Source organism: Bradysia coprophila, assembly GCF_014529535.1.
Source record: "Bradysia coprophila strain Holo2 chromosome X unlocalized genomic scaffold, BU_Bcop_v1 contig_38, whole genome shotgun sequence".
In the NCBI taxonomy this organism is placed as follows: Eukaryota; Metazoa; Arthropoda; class Insecta; order Diptera; family Sciaridae; genus Bradysia; species Bradysia coprophila.
In genome coordinates, this window is record NW_023503327.1 from 527,889 (window position 1) to 555,327 (window position 27,439).

At 35.9% G+C, this 27,439-nt stretch overlaps 2 protein-coding genes across 8 annotated transcripts in view; one reads left to right on the forward strand and one right to left on the reverse strand.

The window, feature by feature from the left end:
* LOC119069621 (E3 ubiquitin-protein ligase highwire) overlaps positions 1-27,439 on the reverse strand; it is a 74,017-nt gene that overhangs the window by 19,292 nt on the left and 27,286 nt on the right. The window lies entirely within an intron of this gene.
* LOC119069622 lies at positions 472-25,650 on the forward strand. Of its 6 annotated transcripts, XM_037173720.1 has the most exons (9): positions 472-542; positions 3,908-4,046; positions 9,312-9,313; positions 9,390-10,331; positions 21,566-21,830; positions 21,953-22,281; positions 22,391-22,494; positions 23,886-25,054; positions 25,116-25,650. In XM_037173720.1, the coding sequence occupies exons 4-9, from the start codon at positions 9,786-9,788 to the stop codon at positions 25,484-25,486; spliced, it is 2,784 nt and encodes a 927-aa protein (XP_037029615.1). In that variant the 5' UTR covers positions 472-542; positions 3,908-4,046; positions 9,312-9,313; positions 9,390-9,785; the 3' UTR covers positions 25,487-25,650. The 6 variants fall into 6 exon arrangements, with proteins under 6 accessions (XP_037029615.1, XP_037029610.1, XP_037029614.1 ...); XM_037173715.1 differs by lacking the exon at positions 9,312-9,313 and having other exon boundaries at positions 3,908-4,608; XM_037173719.1 differs by lacking the exon at positions 9,312-9,313 and having other exon boundaries at positions 3,908-4,599.

Here is a 27,439-nt window from a genome sequence, read left to right on the forward strand (position 1 = left end):
ATATCGATGATATCCGAGAAAGTCAGATTCAAATTCTCACCGGACATATCTAAAATTGTCAAAGGAATTTCGACTGGATTATGGAGTGGAATCTTTTTCCAACAAAATTTTTTCTCCAAATTCACAATCAAATTTCTCATTCATTCATTCCAATTAGCATCAAAAAAATCACATTCTTTTTTCTGTATTTTTGCTTTTCCATTCCAACATCTGAGTGTAGAAAACAACACAAAGAACATAATCTAAATACCAAAGCCGACCAAAACAACATAACACAAAAAATTGACTGAACAGAAACGCACACAAGAATACAGAGAACCTCAACTAAAGTATTCACGCACAAAAATATATACTCTTGAAAGTAAACTGATAAAAAAAAAAGTAAAAAAGCGAAAAGGAAGAACAAGTTTCTTCAGTCAATCCGCATAGAGTGAAGAGCTCAAGTATATGTCATTCATTTCACTTGTTGGGACCTTGTCAGACATTGGTACAGTACAAACATTTTAGTAACAATTAAACAAAATAACGAACCATATAGCAAAGTGAGTGAGCGCACACAGTGCATTTTATAATAAATATAATTCCAAGAGGCATTTTAACATGTCTTTTCATACGATGGGAAATTGTGATGCAACAAAGAAAAGTTGAATCGGTTCTCGTTCATTTAAATAATTTTGTTGTTTTCATTTGTACCTTCTTCCAAATCGCGGCTCAATTGAAGCACACAATATTTGTGTTGCGTTTTAATGAGTATGTTTTTTGGGGACTTTAAATAGTATTGTCAATTGTTTTCATGTTAAAATCGGTAAAATAACATCCGATTAAGTTTAGGTGTATATTGCCAATTCAGTATGTCTTTATGTTCAAACCGAAGATTAAGTCCAATGACATAAATGTTAGAGTTGATAAAACATGTTACGACTTGTTGATGTTTGTGGTCAAGTAGTGGGCTGTTTAGCGTTGTGTGTAGTTGATGTTGTGCAATAAAGGTGGATAAATATTTAGCTAAATACTCTACTAGTATTTGAGGTGCGCTATAACCCGAGAAGTGTCGTCACACACTGTGTGAGTACATATTAACGTAAAATCATGGTCTTAATGTCTAAAATATAGTTCTGATGTTTTTGTTTTTGAGAGGAGGACTAGAGGACTAGTGACTTCTTAAGTCACTTGCAAAAATACGTCCACATATGATCACTGTCTTAAGTCTCTAGACTAAGAGCATTCGAGCAAAAGCAGTGTCTAGTCACTTGATGTTTGGCTTCAAACATAAAGTTATTGCATGAGTGCATAATATGTCATATACCATAGGTTACGTCTGGAACATTAGGATCGTCGACGTTTCGAGCTAACACTAAGTTGGTAGCACTAAGACCTAATTCAAATTTCGAGAAAGCAATTGTCGACAATCAATATAAATTTCCCATTCCCGGGGCTCAGTGGTTCTTAGTACTGCATGTCAATTCCGTTTCTTCTGAAATGACTAACATACAAACACTGTTCGGGCCGCAGAGTCGTAGTTGTTTCAGAATACAATTGAATTGTATAAACAGCCAAAGACACAACTCCAGTTCGTAAATGCCATGTCATGTAATGAAGTTGCTGCATGAACAACTTTTATAAACATGTGTTTTGTCTTCGCGTTCGTTATCGGTTGAACAGGAAGATACGAGATTCGCAAGAAAATTTTGTAATTAAATGAAATTTTTATGTGCAACATTCAGGTATAGGCATCGTGGAGGATTCATTTTATCACGACCCTTTAAAGTACGTTTGAGCTCGTATATTGAGCTGTATTTGCTCTTCATGGAGTGTTAGCTCTAAGTAAGTCAGACTGCTCATGACGCGTTGTTGAATTTATAAAACACTCAACAAAGTATTATGATTTTGAGCAAATTTCCATAAATTTGACATAAGCAGAAAATAACGTTAGGGAGGAGGCGATGATAAACTATTACTGCAACGCGACCCTTTTGTTTGACAGGCTAATTTTTGGTATTATTCACAAAGTGTCTAGATACCTTAGGTGGGATGAAACAATTAAACAAGTAACTCGATAATAGTCATTAATCTCGCCCGATATTCATAGCATCATACTCTGCCTCTGTATCTAAAAAGGATGTGTAGCTCTAAAGAACTTCTTACTTTTGACGGCTCATAACACGCGATCACTCATTGTAAACATCGATGAACCATAATGCTGAAGAAGCGGTACTTCTTCTTCTCTGTCATCGCTTAATTTTTGCCTTGAAGAAACAGTAGCAATTGTTGTTTAAGAAAACTGCTGATAGGAAAAGCGTTTCTAATGTCTTCATAAGTGGCTTCCGCTACTTCATAAATAAGAAGTTGTATGATGACATAAAAGTTTGACTCGCTGCGCTTGCGTTGTTGTTAATTACTTATTGCGATGAATATTCAGATTATGTTACAATTGTGACAGTTGGTATCAAAAGTCGGTCTATTCCGTCAAAGCGACGTTTAAAACGTCAAACAAAATTTTGTTTGACATTTTAAACGTCACTTTGACAGATGAAATAGACCGACTTTTGATACCGGCAAAATTGCAGTTTAGTGGAACAACCCCGATTTGGACGAAAGTGGGTGAGATCGACAGGGGAAGGTCCCCTGATGACGAAACAACAAGATTTGGGGCGCGGAAGCCCCTTCCATGGCCGCCAGGGCAATACAAAGTTTTCACACTTTTTCGAATTTTCGCGTGTTTTTTCGATGGAATCGACAGTAGAAGGTCCAATGATGACAAAACAACAAGAATTAGGAAGCAATAGCCTCTCCCTGGCCGCCAGGGAGAATTTTTGCGTTTTTTTGGGGAAGCGTCACTTTTTCTGTTTTTTATGTACTGATGCCTTTGTTGCAATGAAATTACGTATGTATTTAATTGCAGTCATTAGATTCTTCTTTCGTCTCTGAGTCGGTGGCAGTAGAGGGTTCTTCGTCTTTCGTTGTTGTTTTCGTTGTTGTCTTTTTGCGTCGTAAACTTTAGTCTTCGGTATTTCGTACAAGGAAAATGAAGTTATTTTGTAGGGCACAATGAAGTCGTCGGCATTTCGTACAAGGATAATTTCTTCTGAGAGGCGAGGCACCTTTGAAAGGAGCTCTTGCGCGTCAATTCTTGTTGTTTTGTAATCAGTGGACTTATACTGTCGATTCCTTAAAAAAAACGCAAAAATTCGAAAAAGTGTGAAAACTTTGGAGTACCCTGGCGGCCAGGAAAGAGGCTATTGATCCCTAATTCTTGTTGTTTTGTTATCAGTGAATCTTCTACTGTCGATTCCGTCAAAAAAACACGCGAAAATTCGAAAAAGTGTGAAAACTTTGTATTTCCCTGGCGGCCATGGAAGGGGCTTCCGCGCCCCAAATCTTGTTGTTTCGTCATCAGGAGACCTCCCACTGTCGATACCATCCACTTTCATCCAAATCGGGGTTGTTCCACTAAACTGCAATTTAGCCTTGATACCAACTGTCACAATTAAAAAATGTGTTGCCCTGAAAATATTCGAAGCCTTTAACTTGAACATAAGGCTCCAACGATTGGCCAATGGAACAAATGCTGGAAATGACACTTCTTGTGTGAAATTGCCAAGTAAAATATTTTAGTCAAAAAGTTTCGGCACAGTGAAGTAAAGCTAACTTTACCTCCCGTTTTTTGAGTAAAAAACGATAATACGACGATTTTCGATAATTTCGCATAAAACAGTAGATTCGCTCATTTGTTTACGAAAGTGTTATCACACAAACAAAACTTTGCAGCAAAATTCTCTTCGCTTCCAGAATAGAAATTAAAATTTTCCACACAAAAAATTAGTGTAGGCTTTCACATTCATCAGAACATCATAATCATTAGCAATGAAAATTGTTTATTTCAACGAAAACATTATTTTATTTGCAGTGTACCCACATTAACGAAGAGTATCACATCAAGAAGAGCAGAGCAATTTATATAACAAAAAAAAAACATGTTGCAAACACTTTAAAAGAATTATCAACGATCTTTCACACAGAAGACATTCGGATATTCAAATAAAAAAGTAAAAATAAATAAATAAATAAACTAAAGAATCGTCAGCTGTGCGACCGCCGAACTGAAGACAACTATAGTTTAGTTCTTTGTTAAACACCATCCGTTGATCAGTTGATCGGTGCGGTTGTGCGGTTTGCCATCCATTTCGTTCATTGCAAGTTAAATATCAATACAAATAAAAGTGCAGACGAATTGTGAATTTAAAAAAAAAACGTTTAATTGGAAAATTATTTTCTGATTTTCTCTGTGTGCTCATATTAATCGCGAATTTGTTGTAAATCGATTTATTGATTCCGTTTCGGTTCTATAATGGATGTGTTAATGGTGTTAAAAAAGTCAGTTCAAGTTACAAGTGCAAATCATAGCAACAAGAATTCGCAATCATGAAGAAAAGGAAAAAAAAATAAATAAATTTATGAAGCAATAAAGTGGTGAATCACAAATGAAAATAGATAAAAAAAAATGTTTTAAATGTTGACAAAGACTCGATTGAATTTTGTCGTTTCGTTAAGCAAGTGTATTAAGCATACAATTAAAATAAACGACGACGTGTGCTCTTGGTATGCAATGTACGCTTCGTATATGTTGTATTAGTTAAGATAGAATCGTTTGTGCTTCGAATTGAAATTCGAATTCTTATTTTTTTTTCTTCTGTTTCTTATTGTTGATATATAAACCAGATTATATACACAAAATCATGCTTCTCTGCAGTTAGCAACTTAATAAGTAGTCGATAATTGTATCAAATTAATCAGTTCGTTAAAACATGCACTTTCGGTTGTAGTGTAGTTCTTAGATTATGTGTGTACAGATACACGAACATGTGTGTTGCGATAAAAAAAAAATATCGAAAAATTTCACAAGAGACTTCTCATTTCGTATTAATACAGTGAACAGCGGCGATCATTAAAATATTTAACGGCGCGATGTATAAATGTTAGACGACTGACTATTATTAGCTGATGCTTTTCGGGTTATGGGAAAATATTATAATTCGAAACAAATTCATATTATATGTGCAACCTTCTGGACTTAAGGTTAAACTGTTTGGCAATGACCCATAATGAATTGGAAAAAGAAAATGTTTGATAATAATTCACACACACACAAACCGACCGACCGAATATTATAAAGAAATTCATTTAACGAGATCATTCTTAGTAAAGCGAAATAAGGTTCGATAACTCGGCGCCATATCGGTCGTGGACTATTTCAAAGATGTATCATTCGGTTAAGATATGTTTTCCACAAGACCGGCGATAATTTAGTTCATGATTTCGACGTACGACGGCAAAGGAATTACGAATTACGAATTACGAATTACGCTCTATCCATAATGGTTCATTATGACATCGAGAGCAATGTACTTTATTAGGCACTATGTGTAATTGTGACTCAAGACCGCAAGCTCTGAAGTTTGTTAATTGTACACATTATATTGCTGAGTGACCTAAAGTATATTTTCAATTCATTGCTAAACGCTCCGACCGGACAGGCAACGGTTTCATAGAACAATAATCAGCCAGGGAGATGGGAAATTACATTTGGTATGATGCTGGTTTAGGAAACTTCCAGTTTTCTTCTTCACTTATCCAAACCACTCTCTGCACATAAAATCATTTTCTGCCTATGCAAGACAACCAATGTTCGTAAAGCCAATTTATTGCACCGTACACATAAAATGGAAAAATATTCTCAGTTGCAAGTCTCGTACATTCTACCACCATTGGTGTACGTAATTTACGAAGAAATGATTTATATTTCAACGGTAGCAAACGAAGAAAATAACATTGTCCACTGTGTATGCGGCAAATATGGTAGGAACAAACCAGGTCTTCAATGTTTTTTTTCCCTTGTTGCTTCGCTGTATGACGTACAAAAACAAAGTTCAATTATGAGTCACGTACACAGAATGCAACTCATTTTTTACACAAAAACTACGTTTTAGATTTCAAACGTAGTCGATGCACAACACTCTTGAAGAGGACATAAGTCTCTAATTATCATTTTATTGACTGTAATTGCTGAATGCATCATATAATGTTAATATATGGTCTGAACCGACCGAACGAAGAACATTTTCAATACATTTGTCCCATACTGTATTTTACCCCAGCTTGAGTTTACTCTAGTCATTATGGATCATAGAAAGTCAATTTTATCCAACGTACAGTTGTGTACGCAAACATATCACTGTTGATTTAAACAATTTACTTAAATACTTGTTCGTCGTACGACGGATTGGTGCTAATTCATTTCTTTATAAGCGAATCGCCATAAATTAGTCGGACATGTCTACCATTAGCTTTGAAACCCCCCACAGATCCAATACAATTAAATATGTTGTTCACCGTTGCGAACCGAACAATGGTTGAGACCATAAGTTGAGCATTCCGTTTTGAACTTAAATATATCGTTTGTAATTAGAAACACCCACGTACGAAGTCCAAATTTTGTTGAATTGTGCACAAACAACACATTTATGGAAAATAGGAACTTTTGTTTGCCTTGCCGGCAAACGTGCCAAAATTGAAGAAGAATTTGTCGTGATAATACAATCCATTTTTCGTGTTTATTGAGAGTTTCGGTTTGGGGGTAGTGTTGAAAAGAGGGATTCTTGTGAAAAACTGAAGACCGGAATCGGACGCATTTTCTATTGGACTTTTTTATATGTGCCAAGTAAGGTATTCGACCCCAGAAGCCAAAACCAATTTCAAAAAATTTCTTCGAAGCTTGTGTGGCTAGTGTGAGGTGATCAAAAACAAAAAACATGTACTTTTCGCACAGAAATTTCTCGAGATACACGAAACGTACAGGGTCGGGTGGGGTGTCATTAGAAAGGTAATTGCATATACGTTCAGGAAAAGTAGAGCTCACGGAAGTTTGACAGCATCTACGATTCAATATAAGCACTTAAACATTTCAACTTCTCATAATTCGTCGTAGATGCTTCCAAACCCCAATAAGACTTAATTTGCCCTGAAAGTGCATGTAAATACATTTCTAATGACACCCCACACGACCATGTACGTTTCGTGCATCTCGAGAAATTTCTGTAAGAAAAGTGTAAGTTTTCAGTCTTTGTTCGGTTGAAATCTTCAACTGTGCATATCTCAGTGTGGATGAATTTTAAACCTAATAAGACCCTATTTGCCCCGGAAGTACATGCACCTTTCTTATGACACCCCACACGACCCTGTACAGCTCGTGTAACTGGAGAAATTTTTGTAAGAAAAGTGCATGTTTTCGGCTTTTGATCACCTCACACTAGCCACGCAAGCTTCGAAGAATTTTTTTGAAAGTGGTTTTGGCATCTGAGGTCGAATACCTTACTGGGCTGGGCACATATAAAAAATTCCAATAGAAAATGCGTCCGATTTCGGTGTTCTGTTTTTCAGAAGAATCCCTCAGAGCAAATCAATTTATCAAGGTTTCTTTGGAAGGGCATTTCTTAGAGGTATCAGTTACGATTATATGCCCTGGGTTTGGTCTAGAAACAAAATCCATTCAGTCATATTCCTTCCTCCAACATTCGAGTTGTTGGACTTCGATTGTTGTTTTTTTTTATTTGAAAACTACCACAGTTTGTGGACATTTACGGTTCTACAGTGTCTTCAAAAGAATAAAAAATATTTTTCATAATTTTCCAATGATAACCCACTTTTCTACGAAGCCTAATAATGTTGTAACATACAATGAACAAAAACAAACGAGACCTGAATGGCATGTAGATCCCAACAAATTGCGCTACAATTAGTGTGTATCAATATTTGCGATCGCAACCATAATTCATATTGCGAGAATTTGTAAAAACAGACGAAACAGAACTGAAAACACGTGAAAATGATTTCATATAAATTGAAAAACATCCAATGGACGTACAACGCAAACCAGGGGTGTAACTTAGAACAATTTTTATTGTCGCTGCCTTAGAACATTTTTGATTTTTGTACCAGCCCTGTTGAATGTCGTTCAAAAACATCGAATCGTTTTTTAATTTTCTGAATGTTTTTTTGTTAGGTTGAAATTCCATATACAAACTGTGTGCAATACCGGCTCAGCTCATTACCGACAATACCACAACATGTACCGAAATATTTTTTGAACCGGTGGGTGGCGAATTAAAGTCGCATTTGCGTCTAGTTCTCCAATTAATTTAATTAAAATCTGATTCTTATTGTAAAAAAAAACTTGGAACGAGCCGAACAATTCTTATGATCTGGAATTTTGATTACCCAACGCAGATCCAGTCAAATAAATCGACAAACATTTTAAATGCAAATTTAACCGATTTCTGTGATACAATTGGAAATTCCAGATCATACGAATTGTTCGGCTCGTTCCAAGGTTTTTTTTTAAATAATATCAAATTTTTATTAATTTAATTAAAGAAATAGATGCCCTAAACGAGTAATTATTCCGTGGACCAGCTGGTAATCGATCAAATGGTAATTTACAGCCAGGTTCTACACTGAAATTCAACTTGACAAAATCAAAACCAAAATCTGCTGCCTTTTTCATATAGTTCGTTAATTTTCTAGTTTTCGGCAACAACGATTTTCTGTTATAGTAACTTTTAATTGTCTTCGGCAATTGCCTAACATCGATGGTATTTTACGACAATTTTTATGGTAAAGTGGTACACCCGTGAACGCAAATAACATTGAATTATTGTCACTAAGATCGAACATTTGAAAGTCTCCAATGTTTTCTCCTCGATTCCCATACATATACCGTTCAAGTATGCTGCCCTGAAGCGACAGAATGGCATAAATGACATAATGATCTTCAAAACAATATCTAAAATCGAATTTCGATTCTCTATTGTTCGAACAACGAAACTTACGTTCAAATAAACCGAAACTGAAAGCAAAACAAATTTTCGAATACCGACAATAGGTCGTTTGAAACCTTCCATTACAAAATACAATCAATTTCAATGTATGTGTCGATACAGCAACATTAAATTCGTCCGAAGTCACTTAATGAACGGGGAATGTGAGACGAAAAATTGACTCCATTAAAATATACACAATTTGATCAGTCGAGTGTCTTTCGCTTTTAATTCGATGGAGATCTGTTTCTCGCGATGTGTATGTTATAGATTATGACCCGCTATCATGTCGAATGATAATCTTTGCTTAATAAATTGACATAGGCTGTTCTATGGACATTAAACGTTTTGTGTAAATTTAACAATGCATCGGAGAGTGTAACGCATACTATTCGTAACAATCGTCCGATCTGATCGTTCATCGCAAACCGAAATGAGAAGTCTCTTTCGACACGAAATTTTCGGGTAAAAATAATAGCAAAAAAAATAAATAAAAATTTCAAACCATTTTTATAGCGACCGCATTCACCAGCATAGATACTTACTGAAACGGAATAGTCTGGCTGAAACAGGATACACATAAAATGTTACCAGAAAAAATAGAAGAACAACACGACGAGAAAAATGTGAAGAAAAACGAAAAATAATAAAAAGAAGTTTAAAGAAACTCATGGAAATAGTTCAACTGAAATGTTCCGAGCCCGGAGCACATTTATAAGCACCGTGCGCTATACTCAAATAAAACAAAAGTAAAAGGAAAAAAAAAGTGTCATAACAAGTAACAAGAGCAATAATCAAACTGAAATTAAAATCTATTTTCGTTCAAGTCAATTGAATATTAAAATGTGATATCCAATGTCCATTGCGATCGGTTTCGAATGAATTTTTTTGTGTGTTTATTTTGGTAGCAGCATGAAAATGGTTCAAATATTGCTGATGCTCTTTCTAATTACAATTAAGTGTAATAAGGTGGTGTGTATCGAACGAACTAGTAAAATTAACAATGCAATCAGCAGTGAAGACAATTTGGATAGTTTAAACAATCGTGCCGTTCAAACACACAGTCAGAAATTGAGCGACACCGTAGCCGTAAGGGAAACATCATTTAATCATAAAAATAATGTTCGAAATAACCACCAAACTAACAGTGATATTAATGGCAATCCAACGCAGCACGATGCTGTACCACCCGCATTTTTATTGCCCGACAACGGAAGTGCCAGTAATAGAAGCGTTTCTCAAGTGCCCATATTTTTATTGAGTAAAACGAATGAACATACAGATCAAGTGTCGGCTGATGTGTCTGTGAAATTTTTGAATGAATTTCAACCGAATTTGAATCACATCAACGCAAGGAATAGACGTGATAGCAATCGTCAAAATATATGCGGAAATGAGTGTAAATGCCGGCAAGAGAATAACTTTGACACGGTCGATTGCGATTTTTTGCAAGAAACGGTGAGTAAACGATTTTGTACATTTTTGGTTGGATTATTATTCATTGAAATTGAGTGTGGAGATCGGTTTTTTTTTTCTTCGCTCGATTAAATCTCATCAGAGCCTATTTTTAGGAAATCTAAGGGAATGGAAAGAGTTGCTAGGAAGATGAGTACTTTTAAATGATTTCTTCACTTAGGGTTCTTAAGAATAAACTTCAAAAAAGAACAAAAAACGAATAGAGAAATCAATTCTCTTCTTGTGAAACACGTGCCACAAATCTAAGGATGTTGGTAACAGTCTCAGACCTTTAACGCGTAAGTCACTACAGTCATGAAACACTCTTTGAGAGAATTTTTTTCATTCCACCGCCTTATCACCCTAAAAAGCTGAAAAACGTATAACGAACAACATCAGCACGTAACTTCATGAATGTAGTTACCAACATCCTTAGATTTGTGTCATGTGAGTCACAAGTCGTGAATCAGCAACAATCAACAGAGGGATTCTTTTGAAAAACAGATTACCGAAATCGGACGCATTTTCTATTGGAATTTTTTATATGTGCCTTGAAAGGACTTCGACCCTAGTGGCCAAAACCACTTTCAAAAAAATTCTTCGAAGTTTGTGTGGCTGGTCAAAGGTGAGCAAAAACCGAAAAGTTGCAATTTTCTTACCCGTACAGGGTCGTGTGGGGTGTCATTAGAAAGGTAATCACATGTACTATTGAGCCGAATAGGGTTTTGTTGGGTTTAAAATTCATCCACACTGAAATATGTGCAGATAAAGTTTTTAACCGAAGACGTACACTGTTCTTACTGAAATTTCTCGAGGTACACAAAATGTACATGGTCGTGTGGGGTATCATTTGAAAGGTAATTTTATGTGCTTTTGAGCCAAATAGAGACTAATGTGGTTTGGATCCATCTATGATGAAATATGGACACTTAAACATTTCAACTTCTTTTTCATCGCATATGTATCCAAACCACATAAAACTCTATTTGGCTCAAAAGCTCATAAAATTACCTTTCAAATGATACCCCACACGACCATGTACATTTTGTGTACCTCGAGAAATTTCAGTAAGAACAGTGTAAGTCTTCGGTTGAAAACTTTAACTGCACATATTTCAGTGTGGATGAATTTTAAACCCAACAAGACCCTATTCGGCTCAATAGTACATGTGATTACCTTTCTAATGACACCCCACACGACCCTGTACGGCTCGTGTAACTGGAGCAATTTTTGTAAGAAAATTGCAACTTTTCGGTTTTTGCTCACCTTTGACCAGCCACACAAACTTCGAAGAATTTTTTTGAAAGTGGTTTTGGCCACTAGGGTCGAAGTCCTTTCAAGGCACATATAAAAAATTCCAATAGAAAATGCGTCGGATTTCGGTAGGCTGTTTTTCAAAAGAATCCCTCACAATGATTTCGGTTACGATTTCAAGTTTGATTAGACTATGACAAAAGAGACTTGGCTGTCAGCTTTTTAGGGTGATAAGGGGGTGGAATGAAAAGTATTTCTCTCAAAGAGCGTTTCATGATTGCACTGACTTACGCGTTAAAGATCTAAGGATGTTACCAACAGACTGTGTCACGTGAGTCACAAGTCGTCAACAATCAACAATGAATTCAGGAATATTTTTTTCGAAATACCTTTTTGAGCGAACGATTTTTTTTGTAAAGCCACCCTGGGAGTTGCGGGAATCGTTAACAATTTTTACAGTGGCTCATCATTACAATTGGTTAAATCCCACATTTAAAAAAGAAGTAAATGGACAATAAAGCAAAGCCGATAGTGTGAAAGTGTTAAGTCTAAAAATAATTAACGAGTCCCGCAACTCCCTGACTGGCACATTATAGGTGAGGGTGTACCTTAATCTGTAATAGACAATTTTTATCGGGAAATTTAAACAATTTCTAATAATAACTGACAGAATCGCCAATATTGAGAGATATTTCACTAGATTTGACTAAAAAGTTCAATAATTTTCACTGACAAATTCACGAAATTTGTTGAGATTTTTAGTGAAATTTGGTGAAATATTTTTCAATATCAGACCTTTGTTAATATATATTGTGGTGCCAGTACCACGTCAACGTGAGGTTCTCTTCTTTACTACACTGGCAAGTGCCCAATTTGACAACGCTCACCGGAAATCGTTAGTATGGGTTAGAAAATGAGATCCATTCAACCGACCCGTAAGTAGATCATCTAAGAAGACAAATTTAACCGAACCAATTACACTACTTGCTTACATTTAAAAAAAAAAATCTTTTAAAATAACTCGCTCCTCACTCAATTTAAATTCCATAATGGAAGCATAAATGAGTGTTTGAAATGTAAATAAGAATTTTTTTATTATTATCTTTACGCCACGAAAAGGTTAGTTTCCTTGAAAACTCAATGTGGGTTTGTTACAGAGAATATTAAATAGACATGAAAGGTACATAGACATACCTAGACATCCTAACATCTGTATAGTACAGTCTCTGTATAATTCCATGAATTTTTTTTTTTGCATTCTCTGTTAGTCAATTCGCTAATTCCATTCCATTGATCGTAAATGTTCAGTCCACTTTTCGATTGCAAATTCATATCGAGTAGCTAAATGCAATTCACAGGCGGTAGGCCTTCAGAAAATTATTCCTCGACTTTGCGTCGAAATTGACTTCTGGGTCAATTAAAAATCAGAACGAACAATCAATGTCGTCGTGCACGGGGCTTGGGCAGATCCACTCTCTTTCCCATTTCATTTTTTTTTGTCTTGTTAAACGATCATCAAACCTTTCGTGATTGTTATTTTGATCAAAGAGATGTGTTTTCAGTTGAGGGGATGCAAGGAAACAAAGCAACATTCGAAACTCGCTTCAGCTGTTTTTTTTTTGAACCAGCTGGTTTGCATTGTCATGGATATTAAAACATTCACTCATACGTATGGGGCACAAACGGTTGTATGTTGATCAGATCATACGAATGGGAATGTGAATGGTACACCCATGCGCACACAATACATTGATGGGAATATAATCCAGCTGGTTGATAACAGCTGAAGTGAATTTTGAATTCAGTGTTTGTTTTCATTGTCATTTGGGATATGAGAATTTTACGTTCGGTTTGTGTTTTGTTTACAATATTTGCTATAGGAAAAATATTTAGATCCTCCTCACCAAGAACTGTAAATTATCTGAGGAGGAACAACCCAAAAACAACCCATATTCCCTGATCCAATCGTATAAGGTTGTTTTTGATTGTCGTTATTTGATTCAACTCTTCTCTCTTGAGTGTGTCAATGTTCCAAATTAGTTCTTTTTTTGATGAATATTTAATTGGATGGTGCGGTAATTATACATTTGTTAGACTGTACTACTGCACACATCAAATTAAACAGTTGACAATCAAGTAATTTAATAACCTTTGAAATCGTATTGTTGCTCAACGTTAATTATGTTTCCATTCAACTAACAGTTAACGTGTTAGACGCACATAACAATAATACGAAGCACACAATTTGTATGCTCCATGGTGTTTCATTATCAATGTCATGATTTGATTTGACGTTTTTTTTTACATAATCTTGAAAATACAGTGAACGACATCTCAAATGTCTCACTGTTATTTTTTTCAGAGAATGTCATTGTGAATTTGCAATGACACAATAAAATTCTCAGAAAAATTTGACAGTGAGACATTTGAGATGTCGTTCACTGTAGCAAATTTTCTGGCACATTTTTCATAGTCACTTAATTACAGTCACTAGAGAAAAATATCAGTAAAACAAAATCGAAATTATATTAATTATGAAACGAAATGGAGGTTTCTCGTCGTAAAACTGAAGGATTTTAATATCTTTCGGAAATAATAGGCGGTAGAGATTTTTCGTTTCAAAATGAAAGAGTTTGTTGTTTTAACCGAAATTTTTATTTCAAAGAAGAAAACTTCTCTAACGACTCTACGATGAGCATATAAAAGCATTCTTGTCAATATGCCCGATGAGATTCGGTTGCCGTTACATGTGTTTTGCATACGAAAATCGTTTCGTTTTTGAAGAAGTTATGAGATTGTTTTGAAAGACATAAAGAACCGTTTTGCTTTTTTTTTTATTAACATCGTATGGTTTGGGTAGGTAGTTACGGCTGGGGGCTATCCTACTCTATGGTCTGTTTAATTTCAGTTTATTTACTTTGTTGAAACGAACCGAACAAAAATGTTTAGTAATCGATTTGCAAATAGATGAGTCAGAATTATTATCAAGATAACGAAATTACTGTTTTGACAAACAAAAATAGACACAGCTCATATACCCATTCCTTACATCATCATCACACGTTTGAATGTTCATTTCATTTCGTTCCATTAAACATTTCTCCACCAATTTTTGTTGTTTTTTATTTCTTCATAATTTTTTCCTTTAATTTATTTTTGGTCGATGAGATGTACTACGCAGATATCGCACCATTTTTGTTGGTTTCGGTTATGAGATATGAGTTCAAATTAATTATGATTTAGTAATGTTGTGTGATTTGACCCTTCAATTACTAATCAACAACCGTACCGTCGATTTAAGATTGGAACGGTTTCAACCATAAAGAGATTACGATACAAAAAGGTTGAACTCTGGTGATGAACCGAATAATTCATTTTTAGACCCGTACGAAGTACTGGGGTCTTATAGGTTTACGCATACGTTTGTAACACGTCGAATTGGACTCCCTGAGTAAGGGGAAACCTATTGTGGTTGTCTAGAGATGCCAAATCCGCGAAAAAAAATGTCCGTCTGTCCGTCTGTCCGTCTGCACGATAACTTGAGTAAAACGCATCCGATTTTGAAAATTCTTCTTTTTCCCGTTTGGTAATGTCAAAAGACAGGCTAAGTTCGAAGATGAGTGATTTTGGATCGACCCCTCCCGAGCTGTGGCCCAATAAGTGCTTTACGGTTTTTCGAAGATATCTCCGGACATTCAAACGTTACACTTGTAAGTGATACGTCAAATAAAAGGTATTTACAATACCGATCGACAAAAAAAAGTTTATGGAAATCGGATGACCGACTCGTGAGTTAGACCCCTTGGTGTGGAACAGGCACAGGGCGGCAAGCAGTTTTTGCTTGTAGGTCGGCCAAATTTGAACATATTTCGTTCGTTTTAGCTTTATTAGATAGGTATTGACCGTACCAATCAGGGAAAAAAAAAGTTTATGAAATTATGTTCTCCGGAGCGTGAGCTAGGTCTCTTGGAGTGAGCTCTTATCTGGCTACTCGGCCGTACAGTGAACGTGGAGTATTTTGTCAATATCTCGAGTAAATTTTGACCGAATTTCATGAATTTTTTTTTGTTTGAACGAATGTAAGGCGTCGGTAAAATTTCCGGTCTCCTAACAAAATGGCTGCCGGTGGCCATATTGGATTTTAATAAAAGTGATATATCTTGGGAAAAATGGTACTTAGAGTGTTTCTGTTAACATGGAAATAATTTGTTATGTGTGTGGGGTGTTTCAGGCATTCCATATATTGACTTCTATATATATATCTATATTCACCCATATTGAGCTATATACAGGCATATAGAGCTATATAATAGCATATTCTTCTGTGAAATGTTTGTTTATAGGAAAATATAGGTAAATATAGCGGTATATAGCTGTTTAAATAGGAATTTATGAAATTTGACTTCGTACGGGGCTGTCTATATTGCCTCCGGCAATTTGTTTGTATATGCTAACAAGGCAAAGAAAGATAATGTAAGTGATTTTAAAGGGCGAATAGCTTTTCAGTAGAGAAGGAAGTAAAAGAAATGAAAAGTTTCACAGTAAAGGCTTTTGATACGAATAGGTGTTTCGTACGGGTCGGCGTTAGCTATGTTTTTCTTTTCTTTTTAGTTTCAAAACTCATCTCTAATATTTATATGTATCTTAATGACAACATGGCTGAATAGCTTGAACAAATTCTCATTTTTTCGTTTGCTTTTTTTTGAGTAGCCGTTAAAGATAGTAATAGTATGAGTCATGAGCCAGAAGACAGCAGCTTTGTCTAGATACGTTTATGTGTCATGCTTTTTGTGTGTATGATTTCAAATGTGGTGCTAATTTAAAATGCCTACGTGAGAATGCTAGCCATGAAATTGTATTATTTTTACTAATTATAGAAATGTTCTGTTAGCTTTTTAATTAGAATATGATTTCATTCTATTAAAGAGAAAAATCTGAATCGGACGAAAGGGCGGAGTGTTATCGAAATTAATTGTTTATTTTGTTGGTCAGGCGGCTCTAAAATTAATGAACCAACAATGGGCACCAATCGGGTCTGAGTCTAAGACTCTACTTGTAGTTGTATTTCCTTACGTTTTATTGATGACGTCACGTCTGGTAGAAAGATAAGACGAACACAAAACCATTTTTCGATTCTACCTGTACTAAAACCCGAATTTAGAGTCTTTAATTTTAGCCCATAAAGGGATTCATTTTGAACAACCCCGACCGGAATGTTTGTTGTTGTGATTGTTGGTGTTTACTGTTATTGCCGAGAGAATATTTGAAAATGTTGTTAGAAAAACTGATAAGGTATTGATAGCAATAGTAAAAGGAAACGTCAATAAATAGAGAAGGGCTACAAGGTATTATATACCTATTTTGCCATTTCCTTTCTGGATCGATCGTTTATCTTTAATCTTATCAACGACGATTGTACATCTAATCTAACCGGACCGTCTTAATAGTGTGATGAGTGATAAATATACTTTTCGTATGTCTCTTTTGTCCGTATTATCTCTAGGAACTAATTTAAATATTTCTTTCAGCTCCGAAAGACAGTGACATAGCAACACGGTGTTGATGTTTCTTGTCATCTCAGTCTGATTTTTCTGATCAGCATATATTGTCATCAGTCCTCACTTATCAGAAACTGTAGTAGTTAATGAGTAGCGTTCACTGAGAAATGAACCACTGTTCGCCTTGTTTAACCACACTGTTCCTTTCACATCTTGATGAATTTATGGTAATAATCTTGCCAGAAATCGATTTTAATATTCAAATTGGCTGTTGTCGTCAGAACGGCCTTTAGAGTTTATATAATAGATGTTACACCTAACCAATCTATTCAATATCCCAACATTAAAATTAAATTGTCCCCAGGCAGTTGATACATAACGCTGGTTGGCTTGTAACCCAATCTTCATCGTTTCTCAACCTCATAGCATGAGACTAATTATTCCGTATACACCAATGCGGTGTATGCCTACTCAAGTAGCACATTCGTTCTGGTCTATCGACTAATTGATTTCATGCAATCAACTAACGAATCGACTGTTAAATCGTTAAGTTTGCCGGTCCAACGAAACCATTATCATAAAATGGAGATAAGCCAAGCCAAGTGACACGTAACAAAGAATCGACATCGGCTTTCAAAAGCAAAATCCATTCACGTTTTTATTATCCTTTTCATGAAATATTTTTGTTTTTGGGAGAAACCTGTTTCACGTACCTTTTTTTTGGTTTTAGTAGCGCCTAACAACGTTGGAACGTAAAGAGAACGAACACTGAATAAAACATTGAAAACATCAATGAACACCAAACAAGTGCATTGAGAAGGAATGTTAGAAGTTGAAGTATAAGACAAAAATCACGCGTCTCAATTTAAATAATAAAAACGTAATCGTTTCTAGTAAATGTGACGACAATGTTACGCTATTTGTTTACACTCTTTCGTCTTAATGCATTTTATATATTCGGTAGCATTTTATGTAATCATTTGTCGGAAATGTTATTTACAAACAGTAAGTAAAGTGGCATACTTTAACAAAGAAAAATGTTAATTGGGATGGGCGGACGACAAATTTAATTTTTATTTGATGACTTTTCAAAAACGAAATCCACAAAATACATTGTAATTAACATTAAACTCCTTCAGTCGCTGACAATATACCTGCACCACACAGGTATAATTGAACCAACACGATGTTCTTGAAACAGATTGAAATTCAACGACTTTGCATACAAATTAATTTCCAGTCAATACCTTCATCTCGGTACGATCATTGGATCTTTTATGAAGTAAACAATTTCCGAGGGCGGCTTTCGACCAATGTCCACATTTCTGAATGATTTCACAAGAATCTGTGACTTATGTGAGTTTAAACCGCTGGCTATTGAAGCCGTCGTTAATGTCTTTTAACTATTTAATATCAGTTATAGTTTCCATCGTATGACGTCTTCAAAACATAAGTTTTGCCTAAACTTGCCCGAAGTAAATTGAGGAGAGACATGCATGAACCGAAAAATTTTGTATTTGGGAAATGTCTTTTTGTAACGGTTAGCGCATAACTCTACTCAATTATACCTGCTAGTGGTTCACCCCTATCGTAACAATCTACTTCAAGAAATGGTTCTGGTTTGATACAATTTCAATTCATTGTGGACAAATAATGCCTAGCTGAATGTTCGTTTTTCATGTTGAAAGATTTTTTAGCAATATTATCACCACATCAACCTTTTTTACAGTGGATGAGGCATAACGTCATCAGGGGCGCCGACTTCTAAGGACAAGCGAGGCTCGGGACCACTACTCGAATGATGAGCACCACTACATCTTTCCAGTTTTACTTGATTTTACCAGATTCGCTTGTTGTATGAGCACCACTACTTCCAAACACAAGTCGGCGTCCCTGAACGTCATCGAGCATATTAAACATAAGATCTCACATATATTCCTAAACTGCATACTTAATCCGACTAACGGCTAGATCCAGACTACAATGTTTCAAGATGACACAAACAAGCCAAACAATAAATTGTTTCACCTTCATGTCTGATACGGTCGCGCTTATCTTCACTCAAAATATAAATTATTTACCTGAAGATAGATAAGGATTCCAATGGGTTTTGGAAGACGCCTGTGCACATGTTTACCCAATTCTTTTTTTTAATTTATTAGCTCTTTGCATTTAACACGCATTTACCTTACATAGCATCACGACGATACAACCATTTTGGTCATACTGACCACGAATGCCATAAACATGATCATTGATAAAAATCTTATACTTTTTTCCAACCAAATTTCATTCCTTTCTTATATTTCCTATGTTTATGCTTGGTTCTAAACAAACACAAAATGTGTTCGTACTGGAGCAGTGTTATAATTCAAACAGCTTCACGAAAAAAGAGCAAAAAAAAAATTTTTTTCTCGTGTTTACTACAATTTTGAAAGAAATATTTTTTGTAATGGTGAAATATTAACTAAAATAAACAATTCGAATGGGATTGTTGATATTAGCCGATTTCACTTTTATTTATCTAAAACACTTTGTTTTCGGACGAGAGTTTAGCATGATTTAACAAAGGAAAAAAAACTGGGAGAAAGGTGTTGAACGTTTTTTTACCGCCACGACGTTGAAGTGACGGGAATTTTGAAGTTAAAATTGTAAAAAAGATTTTTTTCAATGTTTGTGCGTGATCAGAGGGATTTTTTTACTTAGCAAACATTTACGAATTTTTCCACCAAAATTGCTATGCATTCGCTACTTCCAGGAATGAATTTTTAGATTTGTTTGTGTGAAGTGTTGGTTGCCTGTTGAATGAATGAATGAATGAACACTCGACACCTCGCGCGTGTAAGTTATATTTACGAAAACCTCTGGGCAGTTTACGGTCCCGATTCTGAATCACGAAGAAACAAAATCTAGGGCGTCTAGGACACATGGTTTCGTCTTGCTCGTAATGCAACGTCCTAGATTTTTTTTCCCGTTCTGATTAGAATCAGGGACTAAAATAAGGATTTCTGTGCAGGTGCGAAACTTTTCGAAGGGGCGCCTAAACACAAAATCTTGGGCGCCAAAGTAACAATTTTTTATCCAAAAACAATATCATGCGTTCAGGACGTTGACGTAAATATATTTTACGATTTAAAGGGAATTATTCCCCTGACCGTAAGTTCTTTAATCCAAAAAATCATTCAAAATGTCAAAATGTAAAGTCTGGTCAAGTTGCCGATCATACCTGATAATAATCTGCAATTTTCTGGAATTTAATTTTTGGGTCATGTTAGGGGTGTATTTTTACCTGTGGAAAATACGTTCACAATATGACCTAAAAATCAAATTCCAGAAAATTGCAGATAATTGTCGGTTTACTGGACTAAAAGGTGTTTTTGGTAGAATATCAGCCCTAAAAATCACAATAGTGGTGAGTTTTTGGTTACGAGGGCGAGTTTTGTCTATCTTAATTTATATATCTCAATGGATGTAACTGAAAAAATTCTCAAGTAACGTCTGTAACATCTGTGATTTTTGCAGAATTTTTGGACCCCTACTTAGAGGTAAAAGTATTTATTCAAATATTCTTCGTTAAATTAGGGTATGTTCAGCCATTTTAAAAAATCTGAGTAAATTACATAATGTAGGCACATTCCATGAAGACAAATCAAGTGACCAAAAACGGTAGTAGCACTTCCCACCTGCGATGTTCCTTAATTTAGTTCCTGATTAGAGTATCAGAGATCGAAAACTGCACAAGTGTCTTCGAATTCGTCGCTGACAAGGGACATACATAAAGGACGTCCACAATACAGTGTTGCCATACACATTTAAAATCGTTTATTACTTCATAAGATTGCATTTCTGAGATGTAAAATGTATGACCGACCCCAGAAATACACGATAGGATAGTTTGCAGTCATGGTAAACGTAGTGTGTATAAATGGTTCTGTCGATAGTACTATGAAGCCATCAAAATGAAAAATCGAGAACAATTTTTTTTTAAATTGACCACCAACTCTCTATCCACCTACGAGCTTGGGAAGAGTATCATTAAATAGCACTAAATGAACACCTAATTACCGACAGGCAACTAAGAAGCAACTAGGTGGGAACGATTAGCATTAAATAACATTCAATTGCAGTCTTATCTTGCCGGAAGATCGGACCGCTGATTTTTTATTGTCAATCAATTGGTAATTTGTGAAGTTGCATTTTACGTAAATTACGTCATTAGTTCAACTGATATGAGTCAGAATATCAATAGATTATGGAAACGAAAACGTTTCAATTGTGGTCCGAATTAAATTATCGTTTATTTTCCTCAATTTAAGCCTCTGCAAATTCTAATTAAGTGTACAATTTACAATTAATTGAGCAGCAGTATACACTGCATCAACATTATACAATTCTGCATCTCTGAGAACCAAATGCAAATTGACTTAACACTCTGAATGTTCTTCTAAAATAATAATTTGTTTTTTTGTTTTTTTCTAATTTCAGTCGTATGTGCTGGGTCCCAACAAATACATAACACGATCCACAACATCGCTGCTAATTAAACTGAAACATCCCAAATCCGCATTACGTTTTGATTCGAACTTTTTCGACAACAATAACATCAATCGCATACTAATTGAATGCCCAGCCGACAATCGTGTTCAAATTGAAGTAACAGCAAATGCGTTCGTTGGAAATGAAGGTCCATTTCCGGAGATTGATATTGTTAATTGTTTTGCGATCGTATTGAGGTCGAATGCATTTCAAGGTACGTTTCTATTGATTATATTTTAAAAAAATAGCACATCGGTTTTCTCGGCTCTTTGAGAAGCGATTTACTTCGTTTAGACAATCAAATAATGATTTTCGATTTGTGATGAAAAATTGCAGGTGAATTCAAATTGAATATAACCAAGTCCAGCAATGTGATGATCTTCAAGAACGCCTTCTCTGGGACGAAATTCCACGGTCATTTTGAGCGCATAACAAATTTCAGTCCCGACAAAGAGGCATTTAGCAATGCAGAGGCGAAAATTTTAATATTAAATTGCAAAATCGATACGTTACATCGTTTGGATGGCCGGCTGAAAGAGATCAAATTCACAAATACCGAAATTCAAGATATTTCGTCGGGGGCATTCGATGCCATCGAAATAACGTCCATTGTCTTTGAGAATTGCAGCATCGGATCCATTCATATGAAAGCGACAACCGACCGGGTAAATTGATTTTTGTTTTCAATTTTTATTTTTTTAAATAGATTTTAATTGGCTCGGTTTGTTTTTCTTTCTCTTCTCCGATTTTTTTTTATGTATTCTATGTGAGCAGCTCTTCACTTCTTATTTAGAAATAACCGGATGTTCAATTGAGACAATCGAAACGAAGGCTATTGATGGCAGTGGCATATCTGAAGTATTACTGAGAAATAATAGGTAAATAAAAATGGGAAAAATTATTTTTATTTTTTGTTATAATTTAACTGGCTGTGTTCACTTTAAAACCCGAGTCACGTAAATGCCTTCTTAGGAATGATGCGTAAAATTTATTGAATTCAAATGTACACAGAGTGTGTGATTGACGCACATCTACAAACGTAATATCGGGTATGACAAATCGGCGGAAATGTTTTACTTTTATGAAACTAATTCGGTAGCGATTCAATGAAGTGTTTGTTAAGTGATACGTACTATCGTACGCAGGCCTCTTCCGGTAATATCTCAGCAATTATTCAGTTCTGTGGATCGTCGGTTCGGTGGCGGGACATTTCCACACCGTCAATATCGTCAGGTACGATATTATCGTTTTTTTGGACGATACTATCGTCTAAAAAACGATACTATCGTCTAAAAAACGATACTATCGTCTAAAAAACAATAATATCGTTTTTAGACGATAGTATCGTCCAAAAAACCGATAATATCGTTTTTTAGACGATACTATCGTCCAAAAAAACGATATTGCCGTCCCAAAAATTATCGCCCAGGACGATAATATCGTCCAAAATAACGATAAAATTGTTCAGGAAAAGAAAATAACGATAATATCGTCCAGCGGATATTTTCATCCAGGACGATGTTATCGTCAAAAAAATTTTCGTTTTTTAGACGATAAAAAAGCGATATTATCGTTTAAAAACGATATTATCGTTTTTTTAAACGATAATATCGTCCAGAAAACGATAATATCGTCCTGAAAATATTTTGGAATTTATAATTTTAGACGATATGCATGAAAATTTTTTGGACGATAATATCGTTTTTTTGGACGATAGTATCGTCTAAAAAACGATATTATCGTTTTCTAGACGATACTATCGTCCAAAAAACGATACAATCGTTTTTTAGACGATACTATCGTCTAGAAAACGATACAATCGTTTTTTAGACGATACTATCGTCTAGAAAACGATAATATCGTTCCTGACGATATTGACCGTGTAGTTATGTCGCCTCATCGTCGGTTCTTTTGAAAATCGGTGGGAAATTTAAATTTTTCTTGACATTGTAAAATAACAAGTGGAAGCTTTCAAAAGCTTTCAAAAGCTTTGTGAAAGTTAAGCTAATTATTAAATTGAGTTGGATAAAGCTTGGTGAGACAGAGCGTAGTCTTGAAATCCAGATATTTTCGAAATTGTCCGCAGCTTTTGTGAGCTTTCCTCTCACTCTAATCTGTAAATCTCCAATTAAATTTCAAAAAAAGCTTTAAGCTCGCAGACATTTTTAACGCCTAAGAAACACTTGCGTTATTTAGGCCAAACATTTCAATTTTTGTGATTTCGTTTGCCTCGACTCAATGCTTAATCGATGACTTTATCAAATTCCAGAATAAAATGGATCAAAGAGAATGCCATCCATTTGACAACCGTCACAGCTGTAATAACCAACAACACCATCCACCATTTGAATGTAAATTGGTTTAAGGTCAAAGGCACAAACGTAACGATTACCAACAATAAATTCGGTAACTTCAATCGAATTACCGTGGACCGCATCGACGACAGTCCGGTGCATTGCCTGTTCGGAAACAATTTCATTTCCATCGCCAACAAAGGCAGTCTAAACTTCACCGATTGTCGCATGAAAGATGTGTACATCAATTCCGCGTGCAAGTGTTCGCAGTTTTCCGATTGGCTGAAAGAACTGTCGAGTGTCGATCTGCGATCGGTAACGTATTGCCAAGTGGATAGTGCACTGTTGACGTGTTTGAACAGTAGCTTGGTGAATGTTTTGAAATTTGAAAATGATATTTGCAACGAATCAACGAAAACGTTGGATTGTGCCAAGAAAAAGGTAACGACGCAAATCCACAGCAATTTCATCGACACACATGACATCAACGAACGAAAAATCGACGTGATATTGATCTCGATCATCGGCGGCTGTAGTTTACTATTTATTTTAATTTTAATTGGCATCATCGTGCTGGTGAAGAAAATTTACCGGTCGCGACCGATAACAATTCCACTGTCCGATATGTCAGTGCCGAACAACCATCTCGGTTCGATGAAACAATCGAAATCGTTTTCCAACGACGATCGGGACATTATCAATCAAACGATGGGAATAATAAAGGAGAAACAGACGCCAGAACGGTACGATCAAATCTATAACAATACGAAAAAGTTGCTGGGTGGAAATTTAACGGAATTGGATAAGGTCACGACGATCGGCGAAATCGTTCGGACGTTGGAGGAATGCGAAAATACGGGTAGTGATTTTGTAGCGTTTACGGATATATTATATAAGCATCTAGCACCTAAGGATAACAATCAAAACGATCCCATCTATTCGGAACCAAATGTACTGCAGCACCGGCGAAACAATGACGAGGAGGAAAACGTGTTCACGCGCGACGACAATCAAATGGGATTGGATCACATTTATGCCGAGCCAAATAGTGTACAACAGCCACTGCTCACCAATGAGTACGCTTTGCCCATCGACAGAAGCGATCAGACTAATGTGTACACCGAACCGATTCCGAATTTTATCGGTAAGCGGCATGATGGCAGACATAACGACATGCAATTTTCTAATTTATTTTCCTATTGCAGACAAACCTCGTCATCTAATTAGTCCGTATGCCATAGCAACAAACCTAGAAACAGCACCACCAGAATCATTAGTTTATAGTCAATTGAATTTTCCCGGCAATCAACCGTCCACATCCAAAAATTTACCGGACGTTTTGAATCCAACCAATGCATCGGCACTGCATATGAAAAATCAACTAACACATTTGACGCGTTCGCCGACAACGAATCGCAAAATTCCCAAATACACAATTCCTAGCGCAAAATTTAAGAAGATGAAATCCGACCAACAGCATCAATCGTCCGAAGAATCAAATTCGCATTCGGATCATTCGGGGGGCAGTGATATTACGTATAAAGTTGATGAAGTTATTGAATATGCAGATGCTTAGGATAGGATAGTCGTATGTGCCAATTCAGAAATTTTGTTTGTTTGTCTGTTTGTTTTTCATTTGTATGTAAGAGAGTTTTGTATCCAGGCATTTGAAAATCTAATTTTTTTCTATTTGAAAAGACTGTGTAAAATTGGAATAAAGAAATTGTTTCAAGCGATAAATCTAAAACGATCTTTTTAACGACAACCACGGCCTTAATCTATCCCTCCGAGTAAAATGAACAATTGAACCTGAAATTGTTACGGTACGCAACTCGTGTACCTTGTAAATGGACACGAAGGAAAATAAAGATAAGAAGCTAGGTCGGGGAGTAGGCGGACCAAAAACCACTACATCGCCACTTATTAATCCCGAATACGAGGATAAATATTCACACCAAACGATTTTGTTAAAAAATTCTTCGAAAGTTCAATCTGGTTATCAGTGCCGCCTTTAGCTTTTGGGCGCCATCGGGCAATTGAAAAAATAGGCGCCAATTTAGTAAAGCTACATTTTTTTTAAGGACCTCGGGCGCCATTGTATTCTGCTCCACTTCGGGCGCCACGGGCATTTGCCCATTTGGCCCATATGGAAAAGGCAACACTGCTGGTTATCGTGACATACATGCAAACGCTTCCGGTTCAATCATTAAATGGGGTACCCTATTTCGTTGCAATCATAGATTAGAAACATCAAGATTGACACGTTACCCGATCAAATTTTGAACAAAACGTTTACGCTTGACGACTTAAAGTCCTTCATTAATGTTTGTTATGCAAAACTAGCAGTTTGTTTTATTTTTGTTCATCGAGCTGTTTGCGTGCGGGTGTAAGGCGTATACCAGCCAATAAAATGCGAATTGTACAAAAAATGCATTAGAGACAAGGTGAAGGAAAATAGAGCGTCTAGCGAGAGCGAAGACTTATTAGATTTAACTGGTCTCGAGGTCGTTACAAATTTCATGAATTGAAAATAAAAGTTAGAGTGACGCTCTACAAGCAAAGTTTACAAGCAAAATTTTGATTCGTGACCCCAAGACCAGTTCGACAGAAATCATTCTGGCTGTACACTCTATAGACTGTTGACTATGGGCTATGTTAAAAATTTATGAATGAAAATAAATCAAAATTTAAAGTTCGAATTTTCGAGGTGCAACTTTTGTATGTGTTTCCTCTCTCATTTTGACACTGCGCTCAAGACCGTTTAACCGAGCCGAAATATCTCTTCGTTAACACTCTATAAGTTAGAATTAAAATGGTTCGCATCGAAGAAAAAAATCTTAAGAAGAAACTTTTACTCGAAATTGATTTCTGTTACCATAATAGGTTGAATTGTTGTGACAGCAACATCTTCTACAAATGTAGAGCTAGAGTCTCGGCTAGAGTGCAGAAATAATGTCGAAGATATTATGATAAACTCTCTCTCCCCGACGACAGAAGCGAGCTGAAAAATCATGATTTCATCTACAAAGTTAAAATTAGGTGCAGTTAAGGGTGTTCTATTACTTAAGAGTGATATCGCCAAATCTTCAGGTGATTGGGAAACAAGCGGTCTCCGATTTTAATGAGTAATAGCTCGTTGGATTCGTCTTTCAATTCTAGGAAACACGTATCTTTCACTTTTTCTAAAAAAAATTGTTTTCTGTGTAAAGCGTTCAAAAGTGAAGACATGTCAGAGGGTACCGAAAACAGTTTTTCGACAATAACTCAAGAAAAAATAATTTTAAATTGTTGTAACGTTGTACGAATGTCGGCCTCGGAAAGACCTACAGGTAGAGTATACGCACCGCTTGGTGCTAGTTGATCCACTAGAGTTATGACTAGAAATATAGTGAATGTTCGGAGAGTCCGCCTTCTCTGCAGCTTCGATGTACCACGGAGCTGAGTATGGGGTGTTGTAGCTGGCCTCACCCACTATCGTTGCACATATAAATGAACCCAGTACTTTTGGGCTGCAAGCCTACAGAAGTCT

Bases quoted from the DNA above. Each gene is read 5' to 3' on its own strand.
- LOC119069622 (XM_037173715.1), top strand. From the start codon at position 9,786: ATGAAAATGGTTCAAATATTGCTGATGCTCTTTCTAATTACAATTAAG. The intron at 21,831-21,952 runs GTACGTTTCTAT...GAAAAATTGCAG, and splicing joins GAGGTCGAATGCATTTCAAG to GTGAATTCAAATTGAATATA. The intron at 22,282-22,390 runs GTAAATTGATTT...CTATGTGAGCAG, and splicing joins TGAAAGCGACAACCGACCGG to CTCTTCACTTCTTATTTAGA.